This window comes from Malaclemys terrapin, chromosome 1 (genome assembly GCF_027887155.1).
Source record: "Malaclemys terrapin pileata isolate rMalTer1 chromosome 1, rMalTer1.hap1, whole genome shotgun sequence".
Lineage (NCBI taxonomy): Eukaryota > Metazoa > Chordata > Testudines > Emydidae > Malaclemys > Malaclemys terrapin.
Window position 1 is genome coordinate 84,908,738 of NC_071505.1, and position 22,143 is coordinate 84,930,880.

General features: G+C 37.0%; 1 protein-coding gene across 2 annotated transcripts in view; it reads left to right on the top strand.

Moving 5' to 3' along the window:
- The window catches only part of APAF1 (apoptotic peptidase activating factor 1), a 79,431-nt gene that overhangs the window by 27,595 nt on the left and 29,693 nt on the right, over positions 1 to 22,143 (top strand). For both annotated transcript variants that reach the window (XM_054028718.1, XM_054028711.1), the window contains exons 12-18: positions 1,606 to 1,719; positions 2,606 to 2,790; positions 4,583 to 4,709; positions 9,706 to 9,831; positions 10,780 to 10,911; positions 12,808 to 12,933; positions 17,936 to 18,097. In XM_054028718.1, coding sequence (XP_053884693.1) covers positions 1,606 to 1,719; positions 2,606 to 2,790; positions 4,583 to 4,709; positions 9,706 to 9,831; positions 10,780 to 10,911; positions 12,808 to 12,933; positions 17,936 to 18,097 — 972 coding nt within the window. The remainder of the gene's footprint in view (positions 1 to 1,605; positions 1,720 to 2,605; positions 2,791 to 4,582; positions 4,710 to 9,705; positions 9,832 to 10,779; positions 10,912 to 12,807; positions 12,934 to 17,935; positions 18,098 to 22,143) is intronic.

The following is a 22,143-nucleotide window of genomic DNA, read 5'->3' on the forward strand; positions in this document are numbered from 1 at the left end:
TGAGGGATGTCTACATAGATGCCTTCATCTATCTATCTATCTTATTGGGTTTTATTTTCTGTTAACACTGGTCAAAAAGAGAAATGTTATCGTTTAATTTTTTCTTCCTATTTGTATTTTTTTCAAAATATGAAAAATTTCAGTTAGCTCTATAATTGGATCAAAGATGGAAGGGGACGCTTTCTGAAAACTACATCAGCTTCTCCCATTTTTTGTTTTTGAATTTTGAACTTTTATCAGTTTCAAAATTAGAAGTGTTTCTATCAGGTTTTATGTTTCTAATTATTTTTATTATATAAGAAAGAGATAATTTGTTTGCAGGGTCCTTATTCGTGTTGTATCCTTTTGAAACTCTATTTGTGCTAAAGCCAAGAAAAAAAAAAAAAGAAAGAAAGAAAAGAGAACTTGTTTTTTTTTTTTTTTTGGTAAATTTTGAAGCATAGGATTGTCTTTCATTTCTACAGCACTTAGCAGACTGGTGCTACCAGAAATTAACAAAAACAATCTGGTAGGGTAAATTGGGGACAGTTGGAAGAAGATTAGTAAGAGATTGAATCTGAAAAAAGTAACAGCTGGTCAGCCATATGTAATTTACATAAAATATAATTTTCATAACTTTTTTATTTTTTGTAATGAATGGTGCTAATGGAACATTTCTTTAATATATTAAAGATCTCTTACTTGTTGGCTAGGACACATTCAAAACAAATGTCCTGTGTCCATATCTGGGATACAAGGCATTACAATTCTTCAAAGAAGTGGTTAGGGTTTTCATCTCACTTACTTTATAGAATATTTCCCTTCCACTCCTCCCTCACTATTATAAATATTTCACTGCTTAGAAGTGGCGGTAACACTTGCTACTATAGGAGGGGCATTAAAATCTGTCGACCAGTTTTTCAAGTTATAAACTTTTTCTCTGCTAAAAAAGAGGTAATTAGTTTTATATAGTGTGGTGCTCTTGGGTAATCAGGTTAATGCACAATAGAGGTGATGTTAGAAACAGCTTAATCCTTTTGCTAGACAGAATTTATTCCATCCATTCTGGTTGTTTTATCCTGAAACTGCTTTAAAGTTTGGTAATGGCAGCTTCATGCATAGTAGTTATACTTTTGATTTTTTTTCAGGACTATGAAAGCTTTAAAAAGTCTTCTCTATCAATCTTCGTAGGACATTCTGTTGGATTATATTCTTGTTCTTGACCATTTAACTAAAACTAATATTTGGGAAGTTTATCCTTCCTCTCTTTCCATATGTCACAATACTAAGTAACTTCAGGCTCTGGCTGAGGATCCCTCTTTCAGGATCTTACATAGCTGTCTCTGACTCTCTCTTTAAGTGTTCGTAATTGATGAGGCCTGTTCTTAAATTTTGCCAGTAATAAATTTTAGATTTCATGACTTCTTTTAATATTGATATTTAATATTCTTTTTCCCTTTGATTTCCATCTATTGTCAAACTTTAAGCTTTGAAGCCTTAGAGGGATGTTGATTTTTACTGTACACATTTAAAAAATACTAGACACAGCAATTTATATATAGATAGATAGAAAAAAGTTACTGCGTACATAAATGCGTGTGTTAAACTTATTTTGTTTTCTTACAGGAACTTTGTGCTCTCATGTTTTCTCTAGACTGGATAAAAGCAAAAACAGAGTTGGTAGGGCCTGCCCATTTGATTCATGAATATGTAGAATATAGCCATATATTGGATCAGAAGGTATGTTACTTTAAGATAAATGACTAATAGTCTCTAACCATACCTTGTTTTTCTGTTTGATTTCAGGTTATTAAAAATAATCGGTTAGAGGCCAAAGGAAAGAGTGGTGAACTATGGAGTTGCCTTACAGTAAAGCCTGTAGTTTGGGGAAGAAAAAATAGATTCTTGGACATTAATATATAGATGAATAACAGACCATATAGTCATATATTAACTAAAAATAGAGCATGTATATATGTGAAGACTGAAAATAAATAATAATTTATGTAGAGTTGTAAAAATGTTGAATAATTATAATTAGTAAGAAGTAACACTGTGGTAGGGTTCCTGTAGTCCCCACATCCCCCACAGATTCTGTCACCCTTACTCTGTGAAATAACTGGTTGACTTTAAGAGAGCTGCTTTGGGATTAAGGGACTACTCAGTGTGAGTAAAAGTGATGGTATCTGGCCCATTATTTTGGGGGAATCAGTGTAATACATAGTGACAGGTTTCAGAGTAGCAGCCGTGTTAGTCTGTATCCGCAAAAAGAAGAACAGGAGTACTTGTGGCACCTTGGAGACTAACAAATTTATTAGAGCATAAGCTTTCGTGGACTACAGCCCACTTCCGAAGAAGTGGGCTGTAGTCCACGAAAGCTTATGCTCTAATAAATTTGTTAGTCTCCAAGGTGCCACAAGTACTCCTGTTCTTCTTTTTGCGGATACATAGGTTACTTCCAAATATTCCATTTTATTAAATCTGTTTGCTCCAGGACTAAATATAAACTGCACTTATGAAAGATTAGAATTATTATGCAAGATGCAAAAATATGAATAATATATGTTTGAAAAATGTCTATGTCCAGTTCTGGCTATATTATCAAACATACCTGTTTTGTTCACAGGATAGCATAGTACGTGAAAACTTTCAGGAATTTCTGTCTTTAAATGGACATCTTCTTGGAAGGCAGCCGTTCCCTAACATCATCCAGTTAGGGCTTTGTCAACCAGAGACTTCAGAAGTGTATCAACAAGCCAAACTGCAAGCTCAGCAAGAACTTGTTAAAGGAGCATTTTACCTGGAATGGATGTAAGTAGTTGCAAACCATCTTGATACACTGGTTTCTTGCATACAGGGAAACTAAACAACTCTTCTGAAAACTATTTTCTATGTAAAATTAATCCACAAACATTTTTAGAGAGCATTATCATTTTTATAAGAAAAAGAAATGCAACTATTTGAGGAATTGTAAATCTAAAAATTATTTCAAAACGGCGAAAAAGATAATATGGCAGATTAATTCAATTGGGGTAGGTGGTCATTGTTGTTTTTTACTTCTATACCTAAACTGTACACTGCCAAGTTTGGTTCTTAATGCTGAAAAGAGTAATTCATGTAGGTATAGAAAGAAATGATAAGAAAATAGGTAGATACAGATTAGGGTGACCAGATGTCCCGATTTTATAGGGACGGTCCCAATTTTTGGGTCTTTTTCTTATATAGGCTCCTCTTACCCGCCACCCCTGTCCCGATTTTTGCTGTCTGGTCACCCTAATACAGATATATATATATATATATATATATATATATATATATATATATATATATATATATATAAAAAATAAAATAAAAAAATGGTCTTGGTAAGGAAGCTAGGATTTCCTCACCTGTAGAAGACATACATGGGAGGGATTGCAAATGCTTTGGAAGATGGGATTAAAATTCAAAAAGATCTGGACAAACTGGAGAAATGGTCTAAGTATATAGGCTGACATTCAATAAGGACAAATGCAAAGTACTCCACTTAGGAAGGAACATTCAGTTGCACACATACAAAATGGGAAATGATTGCCTAGGAAGGAGTACTGTGCAAAGGGATCTGAGGGTTATAGTGGATCACAAGCTAAATGAGAATCAACAGTGTAACACTTGCAAAAAAAGTGAATGTCATTCTGGTTTGTATTAGCAGGAGTGTTGTAAGCAAGACACGAGAAGTAATTCTTCCACTCTATTCAGCGCTAAGATCTCAACTGGAGTATATTGTCCAGTTCTGACTGCCATATTTCAGTAAAGATATGGACAAATTGGAACAAGTCCAGAGGAGAGCAACAAAAATGATTAAAGGTCTATAAAACATGACCTATGAGGAAAAATTGAAAAAATTGGATTTTTTTAATCTGGAAGACTTGGGGGGGGAGGGGGGGAGAGAGGACATAACTGTTTTCAAGTTCATAAGAGGTTGTTACAAGGAGGAGGGAGAAAAATTGTTCTTCTTAACCTTTGAGGATAGGACAAGAAGCAATGGGCTTAAATTGCAGCAGGGGAGGCTTAGGTTGAACATTAGGAAAAACTTCCTAACTGTCAGGGTAGTTAAGGACTGGAACAAATTGCTTAGGGACGGTGTGGAATATCAGTCATTGGAGATTTTTAAGAACAAGTTAGACAAACACCTGTCAGGAATGGTCTTGTTATTACTTAATCCTGCCTTGAGTGCAGGGGACTGGACTAACTGACCTATTGAGGTCCCTTCCAGTCCTGCACTTCTGTGGTTCTGTACTTGTCCTAAATATGCTTTTGGAAGGAAAGTGCACTACTAGTGAGCAACAAGTTAGCACGTAGGTGATTGTTAACTCTTCATACAAAAATTATCCCACTTTTGGACGATCAGATCGTATAGCTATCTGAGCCCTTATAGTGCATGTGAAAGGTTGCAATATGTGTTACTCTTATGCCCTGAAATCTGGAAGACAAAAATGAAAGGTATTAAAGTGTTCTGCAAAACATAGATGTACAGGCATTTTTTGTGTGGATTAGATTGAAAGAAGAAACCTCACGTATTAGTATTTTTCTTGAATCATTGACTATTATTTCTGTGTTCTAGAAATAAAAAATCCATGAAGAACCTCTCCCGTTTGGTTGTCCGTCCCCATACAGATGCAGTTTATCATGCCTGCTTTTCCAAGGATGGACAGAGAATAGCTTCTTGTGGCGCTGATAAAACCTTACAGGTAAAATACATAAATGTAAGCAAAACTAAAATATGTAAGACAATCCAGACAAAATAGTACTTAGTTTTTTCTATTTTTGTTTTACTATACAAGGATGCCAAGAAACTAGAGAACTTCAGAGGGAAATAATTCAAAAAGATATAGACAACGGTGCCTAAGTTATTTTAACTGTATAACGTATATTGAGTCATCTTTTTATTCAGAAGGATACAGGATTATATGGTTCAAGGGTTTTTATCCCCTAAATGCATCTATAGTCAGTGTAATATAGAGCTGTCTATATGAGATTGTTTGTTTTTCTTTAAGTACACCCCTGGATCATGTTGCCTAAGGGCACATCTGCAATATAGCGTCTGTAGCAGCAGAGTTATGGTGCTGCAGCTGTGTTTCTGTAGTAAAGATGCTTCCACCATCAAAGGACAGAATTTTTCCATTGATGTAGTTAATCCACCTCTCCGAGAGGCAGTAGGTAGGCTGATAGAAAGAATTCTTCCATCAACCTAGCCATGGCTACACAGAGGGTTAGGTCCACCTAACTATGCTGGCCAGGGGATTCAATTTTTCACAGCCCTGAGTGACATAGTGGTGGAAGTATTAATAATATCAATTGTTACTATTAATGTGAGACCACCAGACACTAATGTAACCATAAATTCCTTTAAGTTCAAAGGTCATGTGGTATTTTATACAATTGCGCTAAACATGGCTGACAGCCTAAAAATAAGCCATCACTGTATCCAACACATTAACAAAGTATTCATAAGCATGTGGTCAGTATGCTGACAAATAGGCCAGACCTAGGGAAAACCATCTCATCCTGGTGCGCTCCCGCATGATCAGGCATAGTCTGACAGAGAATCTTAAAATTAATAACCTCTTTGTTTTTTATTCCCTTCAACAAACAGATGATGTCATAGCCAATTACCTCTTTAGCTAACACCTAATTTGATACCGTTGATTTTAATTTTCAATTTTAATCCAGATGAGATTTACAATCTTTTTTTCCTCCTTATCTCTTCCTCTTCTTCCTGCTGACCAACAGCTTTTTTGTTGCACCTGGGTTCAGATAGGCTTTATTGTTAAGATAATACTGCTATGTGGAGTGGGAAGGTCCATGTTGGCTCCTTTAAAGACACATTCTCTTTGTCTTCAGTCACCCCTATTGGTCAGAGGCCTTCTTTTTAGAAACTCTTTCATCTCATTAATTATTTTTTGAACCAGACATCCTCTCTACTCCATTCATTTTGGCCTTATAACTCATTGTTTTCAAGGTCTTCCTTCTACTTGCTAGTCAGGGCCTTTCTTTACAGCACACATTTTCTTAACCAAACTTAAGCTAAATCTAATCCTTTAATTTCGTATTTATTCTACACATAGCTATGTTGTTCAAATTTTTAAGTGTCAACTAGGCCTAAGTTAACCTCACACAAAAATGCTTTGCCTATTAATGTAGAACAAATGATACTGTAATTCACCTTAACCTTCCTAAAAACGGAAAATTAGTTTGCCAATGCTGGAGGAACCCTGTACTGGTTAGTACCAGTTATCCATATGGAAATTGTAAAACGATATGTAGAGCGGGGTAGGCAACCTCTGGCACGCGTGCAGAAGGCGGCACGCGAGCTGATTTTCAGTGGCACTCACACTGCCTGGGTCCTGGCCACTGGTCCGCGGGGCTCTGCATTTTAATTTAATTTTAAATGAAGCATCTTAAACATTTTTAAAACCTTATTTACTTTACATACAACAATAATTTAGTTATATATTATAGACTTATAGAAAGAGACCTTCTAAAAACATTAAAATGTATTACTGGCACGTGAAACCTTAAATTAGAATGAATAAATGACAATTCGGCATACCACTTCTGAAAGGTTGCCGTCCCCTGATGTAGACATTTAAACTGGTCTCACCGCTTTTGCATAAAATATTTTATCAACCCAATGTTAGTGGAGGGGTGGTGGTGGAATGAGCTCCAGAAATGAGAGATGGGAATAGAGTGAAAATTGAGACATAAGGGGAGGTCTTTGCAATCAGAAGCTGGGTGAGGGGAACTTCCAAAAAGGAAAACAGAGGAGAGATGACTGATGCTAATTTATCAGTAGTCTGCCTAGAGGGAGCCTGCCAGCTCTCTGAAATGCTAGCAGTCAGTCACCCAGTACCCCAGAAAGGTGTACATATTCCAGACAGCCAAAGTAAGTGTAATGAGTAACTTTTTTGCAAACTTTCTGTATCATTTTGGATGCTTACTAAGTTGAATATTCATCTTAATTACAAGTGTGTTTTTTAGTTTCTGGTTATACACTGTTAATGTAGATATTTCCTGTACTGTATATTGCTGTTTTTATTTGCTGGCTGCTACTACAAAATCCTGATGACATCCTGTTCAGAAAATACCTTGTGTATGTACTGTTTGTTTTGCTTTGTTAATGGCATTATGCTGTGCTTCTGTAGTTAATGGCTTTATTAGTGAAAGAGTACACATTTCTCTTTAAAAAATATCAGTCAAAACAGAAGGGACCACTAGATTACCCAGCACTCTCACACTAAACCCAACAATGGAAATCAGACCCACAGGAGACTAGACTGTTTGCCACAGAAAGAGAATAGGAGGGATCAAGGTACACCAGTGTTTGAGGCCCCGGCAATGGTAGGGAAATGATTAAGTGAGAAATACTCAGATAATACTGGCAAGTGACTTGTAATCACATGCTGCAGAGGAAGGTGAAAATTCCCCACAGTCACTGGCAATCTGATTTGGGAGAAAATTCCTTCCTGACCCCACAAATGGTGATCAGTTAGACCCTGGGCATATGAGCAAGAACCAGCCATCCAAGCTCCTGAGAGAGTGTGTTTGTTTGGTGCCACCTCAGAGACCTGGCCCACCCTGCTCTGTGCCCCATTTCTAGTTGTGGCCATCCCTGATACATTTAGAGGAAGCAGATAAAAAAGCTTCCCGGAATACATTAGGGGGAGGGGAGAATCCCCTTGCAGGCGGCTGGTTAAAACCCTGAAGCATTAACTTTTAGGAATATGAGACATAAACTGAAAGTGAGCTCCAGGACTGTTGACCCCTGCCCCCCACCATCATAAGGAAAACCACCATATAGTTGCACTTATAAATTTATCCAGCTCTCTTGTAAAACTAATGAAGTTGTTTTCCCTCCACAACTTCTATTGGGAGGCTGTTCCAGAACCTGACTGCTCTTATGGTTAGAAACCCTCTTATTTTCCAGCCTGAACTTCTGCATGGCCAGCATATACCCATATGTTCTTGTGCCAAAATTGTTCTCTAGCTTAAACTGGTATTTACCCCCCTAATGTATTTATAGAGAGCGATCATATCCCCTCTCAGCCAAGCTCTTCCAGTCTTCTATCATCCTTCTCTGCACCTGTTCCAGTTTAAATTAATCTCTTCTGGTCTCTGGATCTGGTCTGGTCACAGGCCTATTGTTTCTTCTGAGTGGAGTCCTACATCACATAGACCTGTCTCTTCTTGGTTTTGGTATGAATCTGTTTTATGTTCTCTCTCAGCTGTCTGTGCATCTTCTTTATTTTTCCTTAGGTTCCAGTCCCTGGCTATCTCATTCCTCTGTTCAGCATCTTTTGCCTGTTTCTTGTCCTTGTCCCCCAGTGTAGTGGAGGGAAAATATAGCTGTGTATGGAATGAAATAGCCTTTGAAAGGGAACTTGCCTAAATTTTGCTGATAATTATTCTATTCCTTGTTAAATAATTCTATTGAAAAGGTTTTTTTAAAAATTGGAAATACACTACTATTCAGGTACCCTCCACCACAACCAATACCTAAAGATCTTGTCTGAAACCAAAATATGATGGTCCTTAGATTTGGGAAATCCAAATTTTCAGAATTTATTACAAATTCTGATTTCCTGGCACTTTAAACATAATATTCATGATTAGATTATTTTTTAAAATCTGTTTCATTACCATTCTTATTCCCTTTCAACTCAATAAGAAAGCGAAAACATAGAAAAACCAAATATAAATTACCTTGGACCTGCTTCAGTTGGCATCTCAAGATTCACTTGAACAATTTTTTGTTGAGGCTCAATAGCTATGAGTAGGGAAGTTTAGTCTAGATTAAGCAAGGGTTCTGCATTATCATAAAAGTAAATATAAGAATGTTTGGCAAGATGATGGAAGTATATGGTTTCTTTTTCTCCCTACTTCTTCCCATTCTGAATCAGGGAAACTCAGGAATGAAAGATTTTGTTGTAGCGTCTTTCTCAATAAGACTTTGAAGTGTCTTCCCTTCTTCCTCAAAATCATTTGTTACTAGAAAAAGTCCTTAATATACCAAGTAATCTGATTCTCGTGATCTATAGACTTAGAATTCCTCATGTTAATGTAGACTCCAGGAAACAGTTATCTACATGGAGGATAAAAGGAAAAATATTAATATATATAAAATATTTTTGTCTTTGGGTTTTAAAATTAAAATATGAATACTACCACTTGACAACCAAGTGATTGTGTCCTTTATACATTCAAAATTTTGTACACTAAATAGTGAAGAACCTGAATAGAAACACAGTTGTACCCAAAGATAAATTTATTTTCATATTTTTCTAATTTGTCTGTCACCACACACACAATCTTCCCATCACTGTTTGTTTTTCATCTCAAGCCTAAATTGTAACCTCTGACAATATATTTAAGAATAATTATCACCCTCCCCCAGATTTCACTTTCAGCATTCTTATTGTTCCCGTGATCTCTGATCTGAGCTCCAACTTTGTAAAGAATGGATATTTAAAATTCTGGGCACACATTCTATGAGATTATAAACATTTTCAAGGTAAAAAAAAAATTAGCATGAACTGTTTGGCAATTTTCCCTTTAATATTATAAGGAACTCTTGAAATAAGAAAATTGAGAACATATACTGCATGAGGCATAAAATTGCTATTTTGAAATTAGCTCAGAGTACTGTAGGCATAAGATTTCAGTGTTTGTTATCCTCTGCCTATGTAGGTGTTTAAAGCGAAAAGTGGAGAGAAGCTTTTGGAAATAAAGGCTCATGATGATGAAGTACTTTGTTGCGCTTTCTCTGCAGATGACAGATTTGTAGCAACTTGTTCAGTGGATAAAAAAGTTAAGGTAAGGCAATGGTGGTGAGCACTTTTCCTCTGAGTAGAACAAGTAGTTCTGTTTCTAAACTTGAATCAATTTAAATTGAGCCAATTTTAAGATCTTTTGTTTATGTATACCTTATGTGGAGAACAAGTATTATAGGTACTGTTTTTCAACTTGAAAATATTGTAAAAGACATGCTTTTATTTTAGATGTGCTTAATGTAAAGCGTAGTTTTGTGTAAAGCATAATTTACTATCATAGTCTCTTATAAGAGGATTCTGCAGTCTGGCTGGAGCATAATAATATCTGAGTGTGTGAGAACAGAATCATAACAACATGAGTGACATCAGTATCATAATAGCTTCCTTCATGCTTGTTGCCAGTATTGTTTCACTTGCTTCTGTTTGTCTTGTTTGGTTTTATAGGCTGCTTCTGTATATTTCTTTAATATTGAAGTGGGATCATATATGAAACTCAAATCTTTTACTCAAGAATTTTTTCTAACATCACCTCAGTTTTTCAAATGTTTCAACAAGGTGCAGGCCTGTCCATTTTAGTAATACCCAAAGACTATTTTTGTGGTAAGAGTAAATTGATGTGAAAAGTTACTTCCAAGCATCTTCTTGTGATCACAGTTTTAGTAAAAGCTTATTGTCTGACCACTGTTATTTTTAAAAGCATCCTCTGTTTTCCTCTCTTAGCCACAAATTGTTATTACTTGGATATAACTATTTTTCATTTTTTCATTTTCATTTCACATTTTCCTCATCTTCTTTCAGATATTACTGGGAGAAATACTGTTAAATAGTTACAAACTTATGAGAAAAGTGCATTTAATTTATATGAAATGTTCCAGCATAGTTGTGTAAAAAAAAAAATCCAACAAAAACACACCCTGTTGTTTTTAATAACTGTATAGAATATATTTCAAACAGGTTTTTTTGGTTGTTTGTTTAAATCAATTCTGTTTAGATCTGGAACTCAAGAACAGGTCAGCTTGTACAGGTATACGAAGAACATGGAGAACAGGTCAACTGCTGCCAGTTTAATAACACAAATGATCAACTTCTCTTAGCCACCTGCTCAAATGATACTTACATCAAAGTAAGTGGGAAATGCTGAGATTATTTTTATGCTTCTTACTATTAAAAATGAATTGTTGCAAGTGTACATGCACTTTATAAATACCATAAAACAAGTTCCTTGACTCAAAAAGCTGACTATGTGAGTTATTAGATAAGACAAATATATGACACGACACATGACAACAACTCAGGTAAGGAAGAATATAGTGATAATTCATCAGGAGGTAGGTAGAATTCTTAGAAGTAGATTTTTACAGGGGCTAGCAAGGAAATGGAGTGGCACTTAGCTGAAGAGAACAAGGATGCTGCCTCAGCAGTAGGGGACAGTATGCTAAAAGGTATGAAGATGAGAGTTTGGGAAAAGGCTAATGGAAAAGATTGGGAATGGAGTAGTGATAAGAGCAGAAAGTTTGGAGAAGGAAAGATTATGTATGATCTTCTAATTCAAAATCCTGATCCTTGCCTAGATATTAGAGGGAACAGAACGCTATTGAAGAGACTCAGGGGGGAAGAGGGTTATGCTGAAGTAGCAAGAGAAATAGATGTTTTTAGCAACTGCATTTTGGAATGATTGGGAGCAGTGGGTGGAAGAAGTAAATTGGAAAAATTCAGAAAGGAAAACTGTAGTAATTAAGGCAAAAATGACCAATGCATGGAAGATTATTTTAGCAATTGGGCTGATGGATATTGGGTTGGATTATAAGTACAATAAAAAGAGGAACCAAATGACTTAAGAGACTGGAAATGAGAAGGAGATGGACGAATCAAATGGCATCTGGGTTGCCGAAAATAAGAATTGATAGTAAATTGTAGTTGTTGATGGAGATGAGAGGCAGATGACAAAGATTAGAAGAGGTTTAGTTTTGGAGAGGCTGCACTTGGACATCCTAGAGAATGTGTCTGAGAGGACTCTTGAGAGTTGGGACAGGCTGCAGTGATAGATTTAGATATTTCCTCTATAAAAGTAGTAAAAACCATGGGAATAGATGAGGTGTTAGGATAGTGGCCAAATTTTTCATGTGACTAGTGACTTTGTATGCCTCAATTTTTGAGACACCTTAAAGGGACCTGATTTTTCAAAAAGTGCTCAACACCTACCCACTCATTAAAAATTCAGGCCCCTTTAAGGTATCTCAAAATGGGCACCCAGAATCACCAAGTCACTTTTAAGAAGAGCTGCTAAAGGTAATGCTGAAAGGCCAGTTAGGATGAGAATCGAGAGAGATCATAGATTTAGAGAAATTAGGAGAGTGTGATCAAAAAGTTCAGAAGTTAGCAGACAAAGAAAAATTATAGTGTCCTTTTGATTTAGTTACCAGGTCATTAGTGACCTTGGTGTAAGGGTGGATTCAATGGAGTACATTAATAGGATGTAAGACTATTTGAGGGGATCGGAGAGAGTTTAAGAATTGTTAATAAACTGCTCCTGAACTTGGAAGATAAGAGGAAGATAAGATAAAAGGGAGGTAGTTTGAGAAGCATTGGGATCAAGGCAAACTTTCCATACCCTTCTCTCTCTCTCTCTCGCTCTCTCTCTCTCTCTCCCCCTCCCTCAAGGGCCTTGTCTTCATTAGGGGGAAAAAAGGCATGTTCTTAGTTTGAGTTAGTTAATTCAAGTGAATTAAAAACTTGAGGTAAATCCTAGTGAAGACAGGCAATTTTTAGTTTTCACATGAGTTGGTAGATCAAGGTAAGAAATTTGAAAATCTCAGCCTAAAAGTTCAGGTAACTTAATAAATGAGTATTGCCACTGGCTTCCCTGTGTTGTTGTGAATATGAAGAAAAATCTGAATTAAAGCTTTTCTTCGGTTTTTGAACGTGGATTCCTGGTTTTGGTAGGAAAGTTTTTGATGTTCTTAGCTTTAGATCATTTTTTGGTTAAACAGCAGTTCTGTTGTGTTTACCTTTTATGCAGCTTTGGGATTTGAACAAAAAGCATTGTCGAAATACAATGTTTGGTCACTTAAATTCTGTCAGCCACTGCAGATTTTCACCAGATGACAAATATGTGGCTAGTTGCTCAGCAGATGGAACATTAAAGGTATGCTTTGTAAATAACCAGTCTGTTTTTTTAATGGAAATTTATATTATTGGCTTATAACATACTTTGCATTTTAATACTGCCTTATATTCAAGAACCTTAAAGCCTTTTACAAATGGTAATGAATTAAGCCTAGTATTTTCACTGTGAGGTAGCTGAGTGGCATTCCTATTTTAAAGATGAGAAACCAAGGCTCAGAAGTTAAATGACTCATTAAATGAATAATTCTGTGTCATAGATGGAAATAGAACCCAGGGTGTCTCATTTTTAGTCCTTTATCTTCACCATCCTTCCTGTCATGTAACTTTTTTAATTGAGAGAATAATTTTTGGGATACATTTTTAAATCCTATGTGTATAATAGAAAATTTAGATTGATTAGGAAAGAGATCTGACATAAAAATATATCTTCAATATGATAGGAATGACTAACATTCACTGTATTCTTGAATTTAATGTAATTTTACACAAATGAGCTCAAGCAGAAGTTTGGGGGGGTTTTTTGGTTAGGATAGCTCTTTTCCCAATACTGTAATGTTTTCTTCTTTTAAAAAAGGAGGTATAGTTGCTAATTACAACCTAAAGCTTGTACCTTTTTAGAATCACTGTTCAAAGAAGCTTTTGTCTTGCCATAAGAGAAGCTAAATCAGGAATGTTAAAGAGCTGCTAATGCTGCTGTTAAAAACTGAAAGTTAAAAGTGGTTTAGTTTGTTTTTGGTGAATGGATCAATGAGATCTGGGGACAGAGCTTGAAAAATTTACCAGAATCCTTTTTAGCTGGTGGGTTTAAATATTGTCTAGAGACTGCTTGTCTGTATCCTCCTTAGCTGGGTCCAGGTACAATATCCTGGCCAGAAACCCAGAATTCTCCCTGATTGGAAGTAGTCCCACCATAAAACAGTCCCCATCTTTCATGTCTGCTTTGGCTTGTGGTTATTTGGTGCTCTTCCCAAACCTAGGCAGCTGGGAAGAAGTGAAAGCTTTGTCGCTTGCTTACTTCTTGCCCTTTTCTCCCAGCTGTTAGGGAAAAATTGTTGCTGTTTCTTGTCTTTCTCCCACATCTTTCCTTTTTCTGTTCCACCACTGTGCCAGCTGAGAGGAGACTTAGCTTTTCTCTTGTCTCCAACCCTTGCTGCTGTGATTGGGGCAGGATCCCTTGATGCTTCTGTGCTACTTGTATGCTTCTGTGGGAACAAAGAACAATCACTTTGGATAGCTGCTCAGAGAAAATATACAAAGAAGCCAGCCAGGTGGGCATTGTTAATTCTGTAGCATGCTTCAGAGAAGCAGGACATTTAAAAGCAAAGTACTCACAAAGAATGAGTGCCAGCAAACTATTCCAACATCAACTCATTCAGTGCAAGTTTACATACATAATTCTTTTTAGTATCTGATTTCTGTATACCAGTCCCCCTTGTGCTGAGCTTCTTACACAACGTAAAGTTAAACTTGCCTGCTACAGACAGATCTAATTTGGGTGTCATATAGTCCATCTTGAGAGCAGTTTAATCATGGTCACACTTCAGAATAATAATTTCAGTACAATAAACTACCCTTGAAAAATGTGCTTAGTTTACTAGGACTCCATTTATATCCAGTATGTATTTTTTTGACATGGACAAATATTCATACTAAGAAATTTCAGTCTGTATTTTTGAATTTTTGCATTTACAATGAAGCACTTGGTATGTTGTGACATAAACTTTAGTTTCAATATATTTTCTTCTTTTAAGACTCCAGTGCTGGAGAACTATTTGTTTACCTTCATTTATCATTCATCTTTCTGGCCAGGGAAATTCAAATTCTACATCTTAACTTGTGAATATTCAGCCTGTGATTTCACTTCGTGAGAGCACATAGTAGAAGATGTGAAAGCCACATCTTTTACTGTATCAGAAAAATCAGTCTAATCTGCCTCTTTCTTTTAGTTTATACTGTGCAGCATTGTCTGCTATTTGTGGAATTGTATGCTCAAAAGTGGAGGATCCCTTTTTGCCAGTGCTCTACTTCAGTATAATCAAGGTCAAAGTCACCTATATGTGTACAATAACTCCTCACTTAACGTTGTAATTATGTTCCTGAAAAATGCAACTTTATGCGAAATGATGTTAAGCAAATGCAATTTCCCCATAAGAATTAATGTAAATGGGGGGGTTAGGTTCCAGGGAATTTTTTTTGCCAGACAAAAGACATTTATATACATATACAGTATAAGTTTTAAACAATTTTAAACAAACAGTTTAATATTGTACACAGGAATGAATGATTGTGAAGCATGGTTGAGGTGGTAAGTAAGAGGGTGGAATATTTCCCAGGGAATGCCTTGCTGCTAAATAATGAACTAGCACTTGGCTGAGCCCTCAAGGGTTAATACTCTGTTGTTAATGTAGCCTCACACTCTACAAGGCAGCATGGACTGAGGCAGGAGGGAGGAAACACAATAGATGCAGGGCAGTAGCTGCAAATACTTCCCTGCAAAAACTGAACATGATGATGAGCCCACGCTATCCAGCTGGAGTGCACCACTCCCTCCTCCTGACAGCACATGCAGGGCTGCACAGGTGCTGACTTTCCAAAGTGGAGGGGTTGTGTGCATGAATGAAAGAGAGAGATGTGTATTGCCCCTTTAAGTACGCTGACCTCACTTCAAGTATGTTGCCCTTTTAAGCAGATCAGCCAGTTCAGACAGGAGGCAACAGCTACCAGCAAGCTCCCTCCTTTCTGTCCCTGAGCCCTGTCCCCCTCCTCCGCTTTGTGGAGCGGGGGGGCGAGGGGCAGGAGCAGGGGGACATCCTGATAGCACTCTCGCTCGCCTCCTTTTCCAGCAAGCAGGAAGCTCCCAGGAGCAGCTCCAAGGCAGAGGGCAGGGCAGGAGCAGCATGGCAGTGGGGAGCGGGACACCTGAACTGCTGCTGGGCAGCTGCCAAGCCACATACCTTACAGGGGAACTTAGGAGAGCTGATTGGGGAGGGGGGCTCCCGGCACCCCCTGGTTCTAATCCCCATGAGGAGGGGCTGCTCTTCCAGAGAATCCTGCAAGCGGTGGACACAGCAGGCAGCTGCCAAAGGATGTTAGAAGGGAGCACTGTGCAACTTTAAAGAAGCTTATTCCCTAATAGAGCAGCAATGTAACAACGAAACAACGTTAAGTGAGGAGTTACTGTAACTACTCTGAGGTGGAGAATTATCTGTGTTTATTGTTCTACAGGTAAAGTTAATTTGAGTTCTTGCAAATAAAAATCTCACTTCCGTCACAGGACTTGGGTGACTACTACTGTTATGTTTCAGAGTGCTAGCCATGTTAGTCTGTATCAGCAAAAACGTCAAAAGCAGACTCCAATGAGAAACTGGATGGTGTCCCATTTCAAAAACTAATTTCCCCATACTAATTTCCCCCTACTGTTACTCACACCGTCTTGTCAACTGTTTGAAATGGGCCATCCTCATTACCACTATAAAAATGATTTTTCCTCCCTTGGTATTCTACTAGTAATTGAATTGTCTAATTAGCACTGACCCCCCCCCCCACTTAGTAAGGCAACTCCCATCTTTTCATGTACTGTATATATATACCTGCTACTGTATTTTCCACTGCATCTGATGAAGTGGGTTTCAGCCCATGAAAGCTTATGCCCAAATACATTTGTTAGTCTCTAAGGTGTCACAAGGACTCCTTGTTGTTTTTACTACTGTTATGTTATTACTTAAATTATGTTTAGAATTGTGTGTGCTTTATTTCTATTTTGGGGCTCATTGTTGATGATAAATATTCTCATTTAGACATAAAGGGAAATCTAGGTAAATAATTTTTGTAAAAAAGAAAAAAGTTGCTCCCAAAGTTTGGCTGTGATGTTTATTAAACTACCATTCACTAATAGTTTCTGCTAGTGAGCATCTCGACAAAAGTTGGACAAATGTCTGGTAAAGGAGGGAGTTTGATAGTACATCTGGTTGGTAGAATTTTAGGATAAGGTAGAGGGTTACCATAGGCATTTGTATTTTCTTGGTTTCAAAAAGTCAGTAGTAGCTGGCCTGTAGTTTTACTGTGGCCTCAGTGCTTCCCACTGAAGGGATTGTGTAGATAGTTTTAAAAAATAGATTGATAGGAAAAATGTGTATCTGTTTGCACATTTTATATGTAAGTGTAATATTTGAATATGGAAGTTTTGATGGAAAAATTGCAACTAAGTCCCCGTGGAATGTGTAAAATATGTTTATGTAGACGTTCAGTACAAAGTTTTTCAATTTCCAAACTGGAAATTTCTTCAAAACATTTTAATTTAATACAAAATAGTCTTGTATATAATGACATATATATTAAAATTATGCCTACAGGAAAGTATGTTGTGCTGTTTTTACTTTGTCGTGTGCACATGAAAAACTACAATAAATGTAATCCATAAAAGAAAACATTCTTTCTGTAAGGGATTATAAAATAGTCTTGCATTTTAAACCCAGAAATGTTAGGTTTTTATCTGAAATATGTTTATAATAACTTTGAGGGAAAACTGCTTTGTGCAATTTTAGTATTTAATAGCTAAACATAACCTATAACTAAATGCATTTCATAAGCAACAAAGATTAAAGTGTATTACATTATGTTTCCCCCGTCTCTTTTTGGGGGTGGAGGGCAGGTGAGGTAGGGCATATAAGATCTTTTAATCTTTCCTTAAAAGTCAACATTTCAGACCTGCAATAATTTTGTTGCTCTTTTCTGAACTTCCCCCAATTTTACAACACCTTTATGGTACAGAAATGCCCAGAACTGAATATGCATTCAAGTGCAATCTCAACACAATAGTGTAGAGGGGCTATCTTCTTTTCCCTCTGACCTGTTTGCATACATGAATGTACAGTAACATTCCAGTTGATCTTGAAAATTAAATTTAAAATATTGTATGTGCTTTTTAATAACCAAATCAGTATTGTAATCAGTTAATGCTAATTTCTGTCATTTACACTAATTGATTTTTAAGCCTGATTTTAATATATTTGTTTTTGAAGCTTTGGGAAGTGTGTTCAGCAAATGAACTGAAAACTATTGATATAAAAGACTTCTTCAGAAATGCAGATGAACACCAAGATGATGTGGAAGTGTTAGTGAAGTGTTGCTCCTGGTCAGCAAATTGTGCTACAATAATGGTGGCAGCCAAAAATCGGCTTTTAGTAAGTACTTCATAATATTCAAACTCTTATTTCTTCCTGTGTTCTGTTTTGTTTTACCTTAGTCAAATTAAAAAAAAATACTTTGTTGCCAAAATATGTGTGGGTTTTTTTGGGTACAAATTGTTAGTGGAGGATAGCAGGAACATTTTATAGTATAAGGAGAAAAAAATGTTTGAATTATGCTCGTTCCTACAGTGCAACTGTCCTGGAGATCAAGATTCACTAGTTCTGATATATGGTGGGGAGTAGAGAGGTATGAGGAGCTATGACCAGTTTCTTATTCATATTCTGAGGTAGCACTTAACAAAGTGGGGTCTGAAAAACTAGCTAGGAGCAGACAGTGCAGATGAAGTATAAATTAAGATCTGTATACCTTATAGCAATATATAGCAAGAGTTCAGGGATTTTCCTAAAGGAGGGGCCAACTTACAGAGTTTGGGAAATGCTGTTCTAAGGATTGGTGGTAAGAACTACCCTAATGGCTGGAAGACTTGGAATGAAATATAGTGTACTAGGGAGGGGAAGCAATTCTGACTTCTGATTTTTCAAATTTATAAAACAGCTTATTCAGAAATTGTATGGAGCTTTATAAATTAACCTGAAAGTTAAAACTGCTTGGTGAAAATTGTGTTCTTGGTTAGGACAGTAATCCTCACTAAAGCCATTGGTATTGTTCAGATATAATCTATGGCAGTATATGGCCAACAGTATTCCGCTAATATTTGAGAAAAGTGGAATAATATGTTTAGACTGCAGGTTGCTGTGTTCTTTAAGATTCTGAACCACGTTTTCATAAGTGCTGAGCATTTGCAGCTCCTGTTAACGTGTGCTCAGAACCTCTAGAAATCCGGTTCCGTATCTGCAAAGTGTGCAGTATTGCAAACCTCAAAAGTTTAAAAAAATCAGACCCGATCCAAAATAGTGAATTAAAAAAATTAAACCATGTGTTTTTTGTCTGCTTTCTGATTTTTGATCTCTTGCCCATCTCCAGTGTGTGTGTAAAAAGTATTGCCAACTTTCAAAAACTTGTAGTGAGTAAGGCAGTTTTGGCCCCTGCTGCAGGAGTTCTCATGTGAGGACATAACCAAGATCAAGCCCTCATTGTCTCTGTACAATGCATGGCACGTGGTAAGAGAATTCCCTACTATGAAGATCTTAATCTAGTCTCGGAACATAGTGGTGATTTTGACAGTAGAGCTGGAACTGGGACTTGCAAACTCATCTAATGTAGGGTCTACTGAACTTCCATTATATGGGAACAATTTTTAATCCCTACTGAGGTGAGGAGGATTCAGACTGGTAATCTAAAAGTGAAAAGTGCTGTACCTCATTAGCAGTGCCCTAAGGCCTTTGAGAACAAGGCTTGCTTTCTGAAAAGATAGTTATTAAATCAAATTCTATCCTTTCTGGAGTTCACAAATTCAGGGTCCTCCCCTCTTTGAAGAAACAGGCAAAATCTCGCACGCATTGCACTGCATGTCAAACATGCTGTCTGCCACATCCTGTTCTTACAAATTCCAAGGCCAGAAGGGAACATTTGATTATTTAGTCCAGTGGTAGGCAACCTATGACACACGTGCCAATTTTCAGTGACATTCACACTGCCCGGATCCTGACTACCGGTCCGGTGGGCTCTGCATTTTAATTTAATTTTAAATGAAGCTGCTTAAACAGTTTAAAAACCTTATTTACTTTACATACAACAAGAGTTTAGTTATATATTATAGACTTATAGAAAGAGACCTTCTAAAAACATTCAAATGTATTACTGGCACACGAAACCTTAAATTAGAGTGAATAAATGAAGACTCGGCACATCACTTCTGAAAGGTTGCCGACCCCCGATCTAGTCTGACCCCCGATCTAGTTATTCAGGTCAGACTAGATCGGGGGTCGGCAACCTTTCAGAAGTGATGGTCATAGATCAGAGGGGTAGCCATGTTAGTCTGGATCTGTAAAAAGCAACAGAGAGTCCTGTGGCACCTTTAAGACTAACAGATGTATAGGAGCATAAGCTTTCGTGGGTGAATGCCCACTTCGTTAGATGCATCCGACGAAGTGGGCGTTCACCCACAAAAGCTTATGCTCCTATACATCTGTTAGTCTTAAAGGTGCCACAGGACACTCTGTTACAGGTCATAGAACTTCTCCAAAATATTTCTCAGAACATATATTTTAGAAAAATATTCAATCTTGATTTAAAAATGGTCAGTGATGCGAATCTACTGTGCCCCTTGGTAAATTGTTCCAATGGTTAATTACTATAACTATTTAAAATGCATGCTTTATTTCTAGTCAGAATTTGTCTAGCTTCAGCTTCCAGCCATTGAATCATGTTATATCTTTCCTTGCTAAATTAAAGAGTCCATTTTAAATATTTGTTCCCTATGTAGATACTTATAGACTATAATCAAGTCACCCTTTAACCTTCTCTTTGTTAAACTCAGAGTTCAATCACTGTGAGGCATGTTTTCTAATCCTTTAATCATTCTTGTGACTCTTCTATGAACCCTCTCCAATTTATCAACATCTGTCTTAGAAGGACAGCTTCCATTAATCAAAATACCAACACTAAAACTACAGCACTAAGACAAATACTAACACAGAATCCAAATTCCTTTTTAAATACAATATTTTGCAATATAAATTATGCCAACAATTACTGCAGGGACTTTATACTAACTTGCATACTTACACAGACACACACACACAGACACACACCCACCCCGCACTGATATCAGCAGGGTTTGAACTCATAATTTTCAGATTCGTTGCAGAGACCTCTTCCACTTTAGCCATAGGAATAACTGGTGAGAGAGAAAGCATGCTGATATGTGGACAAGCCCACAAAGAGGGCGCAACACACTGCCAGAGGGTTACATAATATTTGTGCAACACAGAGGAGCGCTGGGCATCAGGGTTCTTGATTTTTCTTTCTAGCTCTGGAAGCAGATTGTGTTCTAGGGTTACAGACACCATAGCCAACATCCTTGCTTAGGTCATTTGTAGGGACTGAATCCAGGACTTCTGGATGAGTATCTTCTATTTGAGCTCTGGGGCCTGTGGAGAGACACCAGCATAGTTTTTAGAGAGCCCTGGAGGCCTGAGTTACAGGAGCCTCCCTGGACATTTGAAAAGCTGCCCCTCCTTTTGAGCCTTCTGTGGTAGCTGCAGTGGAGGGGAAGCAAAGCAGCTAATTGGATGTAAAACTAGTTTGAAAGTCATGGTGACAACAGCAGGAGGAGGAAAGCCGTAACCCTGCACAAGCTTGCTCCTCCTTCATGGCCCCTTTGAATAATCTGTGGAGGAGCATCAGCAGGCCAGGTCCTCTTTGTGCACAGAGGGAGTTACAGATGGATGAAAGTGGCCAGCAGGCCGTAGGTGTGACACCCTGCGACTAGTGGGCATAGAGACACATGGGTAACATTGTAAATGTGTTCCATGAAGGGACAAGCATAACTGTGTTTGTGAACTACTAAATTATGGTAGCCTGCTTAAAGGCATTTGAGGGAAGCTAGACAAGATGTCAAATCATTGTGGATTGAGTCAGGAGATGATTCAAAGTCTAATTTTGCCATTATGTGATAATTAGTATTATAAACTCAGTTTTTTTCAGGCTCCTACAATTGGGTTATTAAAATAGCTCAGGATTAAAAATTGGCATAGGATTAGCCTTCTGTTTATTAGAGTTTTGATAAAGCATTCAGCCTTTGAGTTCTGGTATGCAGAAATAAGATACTTTCAGGATTAGTTGTACAACTCAAAAATGTCTTTAATTTTATTTAATAAACATTATATAATGGACTACTTACCAGATTTAATTTAATAATAATTGGTGATTTGAAAAAAATGAAATGACTGAGGAAAAGTTAGTTTTACAGCATGTTGACTATAGTTGATGGAGCTAGTACCAATGCAAAGTTGTTTACTTTAAGAATTGGCTGCATCATACAAATATTTAAAAGAAAAATATTCATTTACACAGTGTTCTAAGAGTAACTGTAAAGCCATTGTAGCATGTTTTGAGGTCAAAAATACTATATATT